The sequence below is a fragment of the Convolutriloba macropyga genome, chromosome 3 (assembly GCF_964194025.1).
Source record: "Convolutriloba macropyga chromosome 3, txConMacr16.3, whole genome shotgun sequence".
In the NCBI taxonomy this organism is placed as follows: Eukaryota; Metazoa; Xenacoelomorpha; order Acoela; family Convolutidae; genus Convolutriloba; species Convolutriloba macropyga.
In genome coordinates this window covers 18,257,486-18,270,401 of record NC_134470.1, presented here as the reverse complement: position 1 = coordinate 18,270,401, position 12,916 = coordinate 18,257,486, and the positions used below count along the sequence as shown (strand labels likewise).

Here is a 12,916-nt window from a genome sequence, read left to right as displayed (position 1 = left end):
TTGTCTTAAAAGAATGGGATAAACTTGTGATCCACAGAGGGCTATTACCAGCTCATTTAATGACTAGCAGCTCTTTTAGAGCGTTTTTATAGTCTCTAAGTGTAAGAATCACAGAAGCTTGTAAGAAGACAGAGTCACGTTGTGAGGCGTTGTTTTCGGTGGTTTAGAACCCCTCCCCCAGTAGTGAATCTGCTTTTTCTGTTGTTTCACTACTCTGAGTAAAGCTTTAGTCAGCCTCCTTAATCGGTAGATAGCTACTGATCAAGCCGATTGCTCGCCAGTTAGTTGGTAGCAACTCGCCCGACATTTGTTGGTTAATAGCCGCGTCGACAATTCCAGGCGGCTATTATTGCGCTCCTAATTTTTTATCGTCTAACAGATTTTTGTTTCGTCTCACCCTGACTTCTTGGAATTGACTTTTTCAATGATTTCAGTGACTTCTACTGCTTTGCAGTCAAAATTTGTGTTCGTGACGTCACTTCTGCTTTTAGGGCGTGACTTACTTCACTTAAAAAATGACTTTTGAACTCACTTGTGTAATTTTAATTTTTATGAACATTCACTTATAAAAGGTTAATAGTGTGCATCTAAGTAGTGCCAAACTTATATGCCCTAATTCCTGAGTTATAGAGTCTTTAGTTTAAATATCGAATATTTATTTTGAAAAAGCTCCGTTAGGGCTTTTTCCTTTTAGAGCAAATGTGTCTCATAAAAATGACAGTCCGAATCTAACCCAAAAAGTCTAGTGGTCTATTAAAAATCTGGTGGTCGAGCTGTCAATCTTATTGATAGCCGCACATCGAAAGCTGGGGCTATTATTGGCCTTCTCTTGGATTGAATTTGAATTGTATTGGGGCGCTTTCTTTTTTTTGTTTAAGATCTGTTCACACATTTTTATGATTTTTGAAGTCAAATTGGAATAGTGATTTTGGTCACGCCGAAACAGGAAATGGAGCGAAAAAACGAGTGCTTTTGCGGCGTGAAACTTTTTTGCTCTAATTTTTAAATAAAGTGAGAAAACGGTGTTTGAACAAAAATTCGCTTACTCGCTGGTGGTTTTTCGTTCACATGCGGCAATTTCACTTTGATTTTAACTGTTTTTTCAGTTTTTGGATCGGATTTTTTTCTAAATGGTTTTTCCAATAGATTCATAGTCCCTTCTAAGTCTAGTTTTCTGTTTAGTCAATGAAAATTCTTTGAATTGTACGTCAGGACTTGTCCTGCTATGTTTTTTTTCGTCGTCGCGATTTTTACGACCATATGATGTCACAACCTGCTTCAAATCTGCTTTTTGCTCATTCGTTCATGCAATTTGAACTTAAGCGCGTGTGTGACCTCATTTTTCGCTCTTAGTGGAGCGAGTTTTTTTGTTCATTCGCGAGATTAAATTTTTGGTCTCACTTGACTTACCTCACTCTCCAAAATGACTTCCTGACTTTGAAATTGACTTTTCTTTACTCTAATTCAAAGAGATAAGGTCAAATGGGTGTGTGTCACTCTAAATGATGGTTATTTGAGAGCAGCTAATAGAGGCGGCAAAAACTTATACAAATTTTTAATCAATATATAATATATCAGCCTTCAATGAAAAGACGAACTAGCTTTTTAGTCTGTCTTTTTTACTGTTTTTTGAGACTGCAGATCTACGAAGTTATTGGGGCTAATTTCTGGCAATCTACCAGCTATGGTTTTTGTTTTTTTAATCTGGTTTTTTTTCAAAAATGGTTTTCTCAATTCAATCATAGTCCGTTCTAGGTCTAATTTGTTGTTCAGTCAATGCAAAATTTTTTGAATTGTACGTCAGGAATTGTCCTGCTATGTTTTTTTTGTCGTCGTGATTTTTGTTGCGACCATATGACGTCACAACCACTTCAAATCTGCTTTTTGTTTCTTCGTTCACAAGCGTCTATTGCGGCTATTTTCCGGCAATCTGCCGGCTATGTTTTTGTTTATTATTTCAATCAAAAAATTGTTAGCTACCAATGTGCATGATCAATGTGTATGTTAGCTACCATATGCTTGACTGATTTTTGTCATGGAACCTGTACTGGCCGCTTAGCGTCTGTGTTTAAGAGATGCAAAGTTCTACTGGTGAGGATCTCATGAAAAAGTGAATCAACTGTCGAGATATTTTCAAATTCTTTATTCCTTGAAGAAGTACGGAGTTAACTGATTTTATTTCCCTTGTCTGCACGCCTCTGAATATGTAAATCACGCTTTCCTGCTGAGCCTTTCAACGAATATTATTTAGACTTTGGATTAGTATTTTGAATTGTATTGGGTTTCTGTTTTTTTTAAGATCTGCTCACATTTTCATTTTTTTTTCATTTTTGAAGTCAAATTGGAGAAGTGATTTGATCACGCCGAAAAAGGAAGTGGAGCAAAATAATCGAGTTGTTTTGCGGCGTGAATTTTTCCACTCCATTTTCAAAGGGGGGATTGAATATTAGGACAACGCTTGATTAGTCGAAATCAATTTTTGTAGCCATTAGGTGAAAATTTTAAATAACATTTTGTGGAAAATGGACGAAAACCAGTTAAACTTTTAAGGATGGTGCATAAAAATCAGAATTATGCTACAAAGTATGTGTGTACCTAACAATTGTCTTAACAAAAACACAGAAAATGGGGTTCTAATTTAGTAAACTTGCAGCGTTTCAATTTAGCTCTATCCCACAGTTGTCTCAAACTTCTTTCTCGATGTTATTCCCGCCACATAGCTCTAGCTCTCAAGAATAAAAGATTTTTAAAAAATAAAACAAGTTCACTCTATCCGACGTAATTTTGAACGAAATCCTCTTCTCCGATATTTCCGAAGGGTGTAAAGATGAAACAATTATACATTAATTTTATCAAGGCATTTTTTTATCAGAATATTGTAAGGGAGACGTGAGTGCTTTATAGCATCATGCGGATTTGAACTATCATCCTTATGTGTTGTAAATGGTTTTTGCTTAATTTCCACAAAACGTTGAAAATTTTTGCCTAAAATCCTACGCCCTATTCAAAAGTAAAGTGAGAAAACGGTGTGAACAAAAAGTCTTCCTTGGTTATGGTTTTTTGTTCACATCCGGCAACTTGGCTTTATTTTTCGCCATTTCTGTTTTTTGATCAGATTTTTTTCTAAGTAATTTTCCCAATCCATTTATTGTACATGCTAGGCCGTCTTTTTTTGTCGACGAAAATTCTGTGAATTGTGTCAGTACTTATCGGGCTTTTTTTTTAATTCGGTTCACATTTCGTTCACGATTGTCACGTTTGACTACTTACCTCACTTACCTCATGGATATTGAATTCGTGCAGTCATTGAATAACCAAATGTAGTGAATACGGGTTGTCAAAAGTGCAAAATCAAAAGAAAGGGGATTAACCTATAAAGCACGTTCATTAAGTCTTTTTGCATTAGGTTGTGAAAGCTCATTAGAGCAATTGCTAGTTGGCGTTAGTAACAGCCTTGAGTTTAAAATCTGAATTGAATATAATTTTAGAATCCAACTGAAACTGCACACCAAATTAGAACACTTTAACACTCAGAAAAAAAATTCTGTCAATTTTTATTTCTTCTTCTCTTTTTGTTTCAATCCCGATGTGCGTCAACGGTCGCTTTTTTCGGCAATTTGCGGGCTGCTTATTTAATACTTACAAATAAAATTTGGGCGTGATGGCCGAGAGGTAAGGTGTGTGATTCACACGCCAATGATTGAGAGATCAATCCCCTGCCTCCGTGAAGCTGTCTGTGTAAGGATGAGCTCTTACTTAACCATAGCTTCAGGTTGACCATAGCCTGACCAATGTTGGCTGCAATGATGGTACCACGTGAAAGTTTCAGACGCAAAAAAAGTGGCCATAGTCACCAAAAAAAAGAGCATTCATGCTCACTAAAAGAAAAGTCTGAGATGTGGGGAATAATAGAGTCCAGGCCTCCCTTGAAAAGCATTGCGCTTCTGGATGGTCTGATTTGGTTTGAATGTATGTTCACCAAATAAATACAATTATTATTAAAATTTAATTGAACAATTTGGGTTTGGTCCATCCTAATGTGATGTCGTTTACTGTTAGTCATATGTGATTTTTCGTCAAGGGAAACGGCGTAAACTCGCTCGTAAAACGTTAGGGCATGAAGTCAGGGTATAATTCTGCAAAAGCTTGAAAAATATATGAAGTGTACGGTGCACTGAAACTGCTGTGAAAAATTTTATCTAATTGCTAAGTCCAATTTAATGATTTTTCTTGAATGTGGAGTTGCCTTAGTCTGTGGCTCGAACTATAAGTGCCATCCTGGCGATGGGATTCGTGTGTTGGCAAATCTTTCAGTCAAATTTTTCGCAAAACTGAATAATAAATTTTGAAATTTTCAGGGCACCGATTAGTTTGAGTTATAGGTTACTGTGTTCAGCTGGCTCCCCTTTACGCTTTACCCTTATTTTTGTGCTTCAAATGGCTTCCCCATGCTAGGACCTCCGCGCGTTTGAGATATTTGTAAAAATACAACTTGTAAGTGATTAGGGGGGGGGTATTGGAAAAATGCTGGAAAAGTTGTTGGGTGACTTTTCCAACGGTAATTTGTTTCTTATCCACACAACTGTATGGAATGGTTACGAAAGATTTGATATTCCTAACTCTTAAAATGGGAAATAATTTAGATGGCAAGAAACGCAACCTTGTCGCCAATCAGTACTTCGTTTCGAATCCATAAAATTTTTAACCTAGCAGGCAAATCAGTTTGTCAAACGGAATTTTTAATGTTTTAGCGATGCTGATGTCAAAATTCAGAATTCATTGATTTTTATAGACCATTACTAAGTCAATGGGTTCATTTTATATGCCAGTTTTGGGTTTTAAAACTGTAACTACAAACTTTACCCTTGCCTGCAGAGTAATATTACAACGAAACTTAAATTAAATTTGTACCTGATTCCTTTTTAGGAGTTCCTGTATGATGAGGACGACGACGATCTTTACGATGAAGAACATGTCAAAAGGACTAATGATACTGAAATGGCAACTATAAACCCAGCCAATGCTAATCAAAATTCAATACACCAGCCTCAAACTATGAGTTCACTTTCATCACCAGGTGGAGGTTACCTGGAAGAACCTTCTGGTAGTAAATACACGATAGGTAATGGTTTCTCGTCCGATAAGCAAAATCCAGTGCCGGATAATTCTGCAATTATTCCAACTTTTGCAACTAGTGAATTCGGTAAAGATTGATTGAGAAAGAGCTCATCTAGAATTTGAAAGCGCTGTTATTCTTCCCTTACTTCGCTTAGGTTAAATGATAGGAATAGAAATTGAAACACTTAATGGTTTAATTTTGTTGTGATGCCGATTGCTATTTCTGATTAAATGTAGAAATTGGTAGAGTAAATTTTTATATGAGAAATTCTTGGGAGTTTAAATTTTTTCACGCGGGAAGGAAACAGACCCGATTGATAAATCTTGAAACTCTGTATAAATTGTACTTTTAATTTCTGTTGTTGTCTTTTTGCTCTCCTTGTATTAGATTACGTAAACAAGTCACCTTCTGTATGTATGAACACTCTGGTCACAGAATAGCAATATGTAGTTTATGAAATTTGAATTCGCTCAGTAGATTTTATTTTGAATGCGCCAATTGAAAATCGACACTCAATCATCATAATGTTTAATTTCCTCATTTTGTTAATCCTCATTATTTCCAATCTAATTTTGCGCTAACCCCGTTTTATATCATCCTAGTTGTAGATTTATTTTGTTGTGATTTTGAATTATGTTGTATTCTCAGTGGTGCTCTATCGAACACAATTTCTTTGCCTAAATTTTGTAAAAAAAATCCTTGCACTTTATTTTTATTGTTCGAACAGTATGATTGTTGTGTACTAATCTAGTGCTTACCCCCTTAGTAGATTGACGAAAATACAAAATTTAGAAATCGGCCATTTTTGTAGACGTGATTTTAGATGCTGAAAAGTGGGTAGTGTATAAGACCAAGTTATAAATTATTTTGATCATTAATTCATTGATTTTTTTCTACCAAGTTCTGTGTCATCATTTTCTGACTTATTTGAGTTAGTTTTGTTCATTCATGTGAAAACAGTTTATCCGTGACTTACATCACCCTTAAAATACGTTTTCCACAAAATGAATTTGAACTGAGGAGTGGTTGATGTCATTTAAATATTTCTTGCTCTTATTGAAGGTTATTTGAGTGCAGCTTTACAGTACAAAAGTCTAAATCAGTTAGACATCACAACAATCAGTTTTGAAGGTGATTTTTGTGCTCTAAGATTTCGGTTGGGTCTCATTCTCTTCATTGTGGATATTTGAGATTGATTTTGGTTACGCACGGTGTTTATAAACACCGTGCGCATGATGCTATTTCAGCTAGTTTCCGGCAATTTTCAGCATGTTTGGTTATTTCTGCTCTAAGACAAAAAGTTTCATAAAAGTCATTCGATTTCTTCCAAGAATTCACTATATTTGTTATTGCTGTTCAGAATTCTTTTCTCGCTCTTTTGATGCTTACTTTTTTAATTGCTCTCGAATGAGCAAGTTTTTTTAAGCTGAAGTCATGACTTAAAATTTGAGTGCCGAGTGGATAATGCCTCTGTCGAGGTGAAGGAATCGGACTCAGGAGGTCGGGGTTCGAACCCTATCTTTGTCTGATTTTTGCACCCATAAAGAAAAATTTACGCCCCGCCGGTCACTTGAGAGCAATTTTTCCGACGGTAGTCGGTTTATGTTTCTGTGTTTTTTAGATATCTTTTCTTTTCCATGGTGATTTAGATGTTTTTTTTAGTTCGACAGTGGATTCAATCAAACTCTGAGTTCAAATAGAATTATTTAGCCGATAAAAGTTTTTTTAACATTATTAATTTATGATCGGAACCTAAACACTCTTTTAACTTTAATGTATCTCATCTTTTCATTTCCGAATTTCATTTTAAAAAGAGATGCCCAGCGTTGAAGACAAAAACCCAAAAATATCTGGAAAGTTTGTTGCAATTAAGGATTCGTCCTGTCGCATCTTTTGTTTTTCTGATGTACAAAGTTTTTCTTCTTTCTCTTTCGCAAATTTCAAATATGATTTCTCATTTTTTCCCATTTTATTGAACCGAAGTTTAATTTGTGAACATCAAAACTGAAAAATTCAGGTCCGTCTGTGCAAGTAGAAGTTCTATATTACTGAACGATTTTGATTGCTGAAAACGTTTGTAATGTTCTGATTTGCAATATTGATCTGAAAAATGTGACCTCTTCTACCCCCACCCAACCCCCTCTCCCCCACCATTATTCGTTGACCTGACCTATCTTCTGGCTATCTATCTGCTTTTTCAAAACTTTTCCTGAGTAACGTGTAGTATTTGACAATGTACTTTTGTGGTTTTAAATTGCTCCCGAATGAAAAGCAATATTGTAAACGTGTGTCTTTTTACGACTCGAAGAGGACTATTGATATTCTGTTGAAAGGTCATTTCGCGAATTTTTAATAATATATAAGTTCTTCCAACCTATCTGAACTACCCCCCTTCCTCAGCCCCCCACACCTTGCCCCCCCCCCCCCTCACCTCCCCCACGTACCTACCCACATTTTTACCCCAAAATTGATTTTTTTTCAAGGACGAGTGGTTAGTGCCTCTGTGGAGGTGACTGAATTGGACTCAGGAGGTCGGGTTTCGAACCCGACCTTAGTCTGTAGTTTTTGCGCCCGTAAAGAAAAATTTATCAAGGCCCTGCCCTTGAAATGAATTGACCTGCCTGTCATTTGAGAGCAATTTTTCGACGTTAGTCGGTTTATGTTTGTGTTCTTTTCTTATTTTTCATTTCGATCTGACGGTTTTCGGCATTGCTTAATAATTGCTCTTGAACGAAGTTCATAGCATTTGTTGTAAACGTGTTGGTCCTTTTTATGCAAATTTTTTGCTTAACCATTTTGTGCTTTTCTTCTAGAACATTCTTTGATTTCTCAAGTGACTTTTTCACGCTTTCGTTCTTCATTTTTGAGTGATATCTTTTGCTCTCACTCCGAAGTAAAACTTGTTGCTAAGATAAAGTCGGTTACAGCATAGGGAAAATAAGGGCACGATAGCCGAGTGGTCAGTTCATCTGGTAATGGAGCGGGAAGGTAGTGGTTTGAATCCCGGCGGGGTCAAATGTTTTTCTACCCGCCTGTCATTCGAGAGCAATTCTTCCGACATTAGTTTGTTTCCACAATTTAATTTCCAGGAGTCTTCGAGTCGTGTCCAGTATTTTACCTTTTCTGTCTGATGAGAATCCAGTGGTGCTCAATTATTGGCTGCTGTTGACAGAAGAATAATTTCCATTATAAGCCCCACGAAAAATAATAGCAGCCAATTATTCTATATTTACGACAATGGGTGAACACTTTATATGACCTTTAAGTTGGGAGCTATAATGGGAAACGTCCTAAATTCATAGTAAAAGTAAAGAAGGTTATTTCTGTATTGTTCTGAATAAACTATGTCAAACCTTATGAACTTCAGTGCCAATTTGTTTCATTCTTCAGCAGCATTTACATTCTGGTGAACTGTTTTCAGATTAAAACAATGGTAGCCATGATGCCGACAGAGAACATAGCAGCCAGCATATCAGCCAACAGTGGAGAGAGTGACGCATCTCCCTCGGGTATCGATCGTAAATTTGTCCATTTTATTGAGCAGAAATATCTGCGAATTGGTTTTCAGTTTTTATTTACAATGAACTCTAAACTTAAATGGAATGATTTGCTTTTTCGGGAAAAAATAGTTTAGGCTCGTTATTATGTTTATTTCTGTTCAGTGAAAAACTTTTTATGACTAACAATTTTTTTTCAAATATGACCAAAAGGTTGATTACACATAGGGCCATGAAATAGCCAAATGTAGCAATAGCATTGTTGCCATGTTATAGGGACTAAGATGGCAGATGTGCAAATAGAACATTTGGACTACGGATATATTGGCAAATGCAGTGACGTCAAGTATCTGGAAGCAATTTTGAAAGTTCTACGATCGGGAAAGGAAGGCTTGTTTCCCGACCTAATCGAGTTTACTGAAAACCGTCTACGTGTGCTTGCACCCTCAAGCAAATTGTTAAACTTGCCTCAACCAATTAAACAGAAATGGGCGTTAAACAAGGATGAACTGCGTGATCTCTCTGAAGATCTGGAATCTTTCGTTTCCGAGATCAAGGAAGAGGATTCTTCTGGTCATGATGGTATGTTACAGTCTGAAGATTCAACCTCGGTTCCTGTTCGAGGCAGCAATAACGTTATTTCGAAAGGTATGAACGGGGCAAGTGATGAGCATAAGGGCGGCAAGGCAAAAGAAGATACGAGAATCAAGTCCGGTGATTACAGAGCGTGGGATAAGTTTAATGTGGATGAGGCCTGTGAGAAAATGGATGAAGCGCAACCTCAACCGCAAGCAAGTTCAGGAAGTGGTGATCAACAGATGAAACTGCCCTCAGACAGTGTGAAGTGCGAAGACCTCCCGGATGTAGAAGTGCAAAAACGCGCCAATAAGGAGAAGGAAAAGGTACGTTTATGGAACTGATCGGTTGTTGGAACTGATCGAAAGTTGTGTGCTTCAAATTGTAGGTCCTGCTAGATCTAGGGTTTCCAGGGTTTGTTTTATATGTTTGCTTAAATTGAACTGGATTTTGGCTTTTTGATGAGAACATAAATATACAATGATGGGTTGGTTCTTGTTAAGAAATGTTGAATTTTACAATTTGCCCTCTTAATAAAGCATTTGTTCTTTAGGGCAATGAAAGCTTTAAAGCGAATGACTTTGACGAGGCGGTCGTTTACTACACGAGGTCATTGAAGCTATGCGAGTCTGCAGCTGTGTACAACAACAGGTGTCTGGCCTATCTGCGAAAGGAGAACTACAACGCCTCGTTAATGGATGCGGAACAGGTTCTCTCCATGGAACCAGACAACATCAAAGCCCATCTGAGAATGAGCCAAGCCTACCTGGCATTGAAAGATTACAACAAAGCGAGGACGAAGATTGACGAGGCGTTTCGTTTGGACCCAGAGAACAAAGTTGCTCTGAAAATTAAACTTGACATTGATAAAAAGAACCCACCACCGGCTCCTGGAGCTAAACGACTGCTAATTGAGGAATGCGAAGACGATGACGATGAAGATGAACAGAGCGAGAAGACAAACGAGGAAAGCAATCAGCAATCAGAAGTTGCACCTGGTGAACAAACTGATGAAGCTGAAGGAACAGTTGAAGAACCTACCGCGCCTCAGACGTTTCAGATGGAATACGAATCTGTCAATGCTAAACTTACTGATGTTGTCGAGAGTGAGCCAGTTTCTCCTTCAGATGTTGACAATGACCCTCAGGCTGAAGTTTCAATGGACACGGATGTTACGGAATCTTTGCAAAAGGAGGTTTCCAAGGTCCAAAATGACATCTGGGCTTCCGAAGAGGTGAAGCAAAATGACGAGGATGAATTTTACGACTGCTCCAACAAAACTCCAGCCCCATCCCCACCGGCTCAAAACTTCCCCCCTAAGTATAATGACTCTTCAAAGCTGGCTGACTCTAGTGTAGATGGTCTCAACAAACCTGCTGCAAAACCCGCACCTGTTATTCCGGACATTGTAATGTATCATAAAGATATAGCCAACAAGAATTATCGAAGTGGCCAATATCACGAAGCTATGTTAGAGTACTCTAATGCTATTGATAAAATGAGTCTTTCTGACCGAGAAACATTTTCTACTGCTTATGGTGCTCTATGGGCCAACAGAGCGGCCTGTCACATGAATATGGGCGATTTAAAACAAGCTATAGTGGACTGTGAGAAAGCAAACGCCGCTGACCCGACAAACGCCAAGGTTCTGGTTCGCCGCTCGGCCTGTTTCCGGAACATCGAAAGGTACAAGGAAGCTTTTGTTGATCTACAGAAGGCGATTGAAATCAACCCTTCATTGTTCTCTACTGCCCAGAATGAGTATAACCAACTAAAGCAATATCTGCAAGCAGAAATTGGACCTAAATGGATGGAAAAGTTGCCCAAGTTCAATAATTATGGCGTCGAATCATCAAACGAAAAATTCAACCGGCTAAAAATGGAAGGCAATGAATGCGTAAAGAAGAAAGACTACAAGAAAGCTATTGAACTGTACTCTGAATGTATTGAAGTTGATAATGAAAAGCCGGTAGCATTTGCTAACCGAGCACAGTGCTACATGTCATTAAATGACTTCGAATCAGCCGAGCTGGATTGCAATAAAGCTTTGGAGCTTTTGGTAGAAAACCCGGATGAGAATTTACAACTAAAGGTTTTTTACAGACGTTGCATGGCGAGAAAATCGCAGAAAGCGTACAAACCCGCAATGGATGACTTAACAAAAGTGATGAAACAACAGCCAAAAAACGAAACATATCGTAAATTATTCGACGAATTGATGACGCTACATAGAAATCAAGCCAAGTCTCAAACTTCGTCTAAAAGTGACGTGAAAACTGCTAAAAATGTGAATAAACACTTGAAGAAACCAGAAGGTAAGAAAGTTCAAATTGTTGAAGTTGATGATGATGAAGATGATGAAAATGATGACAACAATAATGAAGAAATGACTTCCGAAATTTCATCAAAAAACTCAAAATCAGAACAATCTAAAATTCCGGATGTTGAAATGAAAGAAGGACCGAAAGAGGTGTGGACTGACGAGAAACAGACCAAAAAACCAAAGAGTCAACAATCTGTCAAAGTTGCTCCACAGCCCTCTGAAATTGAGCGGAAATCAGTCGAACCGGTTTTGAATGCTCAAACACCGTTCGAGTTCACGCAAGCGTGGCAATCGATAAAGCATTTGAACGATACAAAGCTTTACGCAAAATTGATTGACCAAGTTGAAGATTTAAGTCAGGTCATAGCTTTGAAAATGGACGCGGATATGTTATCTACTTTGTGTAGAGTATTCGACGTTGAATACAAAGATCGACCTGAAGATTGCTTACGTCATATGGAGAGCCTGTCAAAAGTGCCACGACTTAGCTTTATAACGATGTTTCTCGAAAGTGAGGACAAGGAGACTATCAAACGAGTCCTAAATTCTCTAGAAGAGTATGCACTGTCCAAGCCCAAAGCTTCCCAAAAAATCGTCACTATTAAACAAAAATTCAAAATTTAAACTCAAATAGCTCGTACTTTGCTGCTCATATCATTGCCATTTGAAGTGCTCTTGGTATTCTCCATTCTTTCATTCGATCAGTCGCTGTCCTTTTTCATAAATATATGTCAGGGTTGAACCTTCCTGTGATGTTTATCTCGTGGTTTAACAGATGAGATTAAAAGACGATCTCTATTTAATTGTCGAATGCCAAATCTCTGTTTATATTGTAAAAATTATTGTTAATATGTATCAACAACAACAACAATCATTTTCAATACAAGTAATTGCCTCGATTTCGCGTGGTAGGTATTAGCTAGTGACTTAGTTGAGTAGTCTTTTCACCAAAGAGTTGGTTTGTACTGTGTATAGGTTGCAAGTGTTTCGGCACAGGAGTTTCAAAATTAAAGTGGGAACGTTCATTTGATTATCGAGTCTAAATAAAGTCGCTCAAAACTTTGACATATGTGGCAAGATGACTCTGCAAGTGTATGAACACAGAAAAGTTTCAACAGAGAATAGCCCTGAAAGTTTCAACTAAGCGAAAGTCGTCGGTGGATATCGATTGAGTGAGAGCGCTATTGACAAACAAATTGTGTAAAATTTACTGGTAAACTGATTTGCTACGTGACGATGATCAGTTTTTGGTGGTGTTTATAAAGGTTGATCTTGCAAGCAACCCCCTAAGTTTTAATGAGATGGCAGAGAAACTGATTAACATATAATAATAACAACAATTTTTACTGCAGATTTACATGCAAATTGTTTGACCCGCTCACGCAGTCCACATACTTGAGA

At 37.6% G+C, this 12,916-nt stretch overlaps 2 protein-coding genes across 2 annotated transcripts in view; both read left to right on the top strand.

Moving 5' to 3' along the window:
• The window catches only part of LOC142336021 (uncharacterized), a 33,140-nt gene extending 27,852 nt beyond the window's left edge, over positions 1–5,288 (top strand). The window contains exon 5 of the mRNA XM_075384496.1: positions 4,927–5,288. Coding sequence (XP_075240611.1) covers positions 4,927–5,214 — 288 coding nt within the window. The 3' untranslated portion in view covers positions 5,215–5,288. The remainder of the gene's footprint in view (positions 1–4,926) is intronic.
• The window catches only part of LOC142336027 (sperm-associated antigen 1-like), a 286,466-nt gene extending 274,016 nt beyond the window's left edge, over positions 1–12,450 (top strand). Inside the window, exons 2-4 of the mRNA XM_075384505.1 lie at positions 8,543–8,628; positions 8,893–9,518; positions 9,746–12,450. Of these exons, the coding sequence (XP_075240620.1) occupies positions 8,550–8,628; positions 8,893–9,518; positions 9,746–12,139 (3,099 nt within the window). The 5' untranslated portion in view covers positions 8,543–8,549 and the 3' untranslated portion in view covers positions 12,140–12,450. The remainder of the gene's footprint in view (positions 1–8,542; positions 8,629–8,892; positions 9,519–9,745) is intronic.
• Positions 12,451–12,916: the final 466 nt, after the last annotated feature.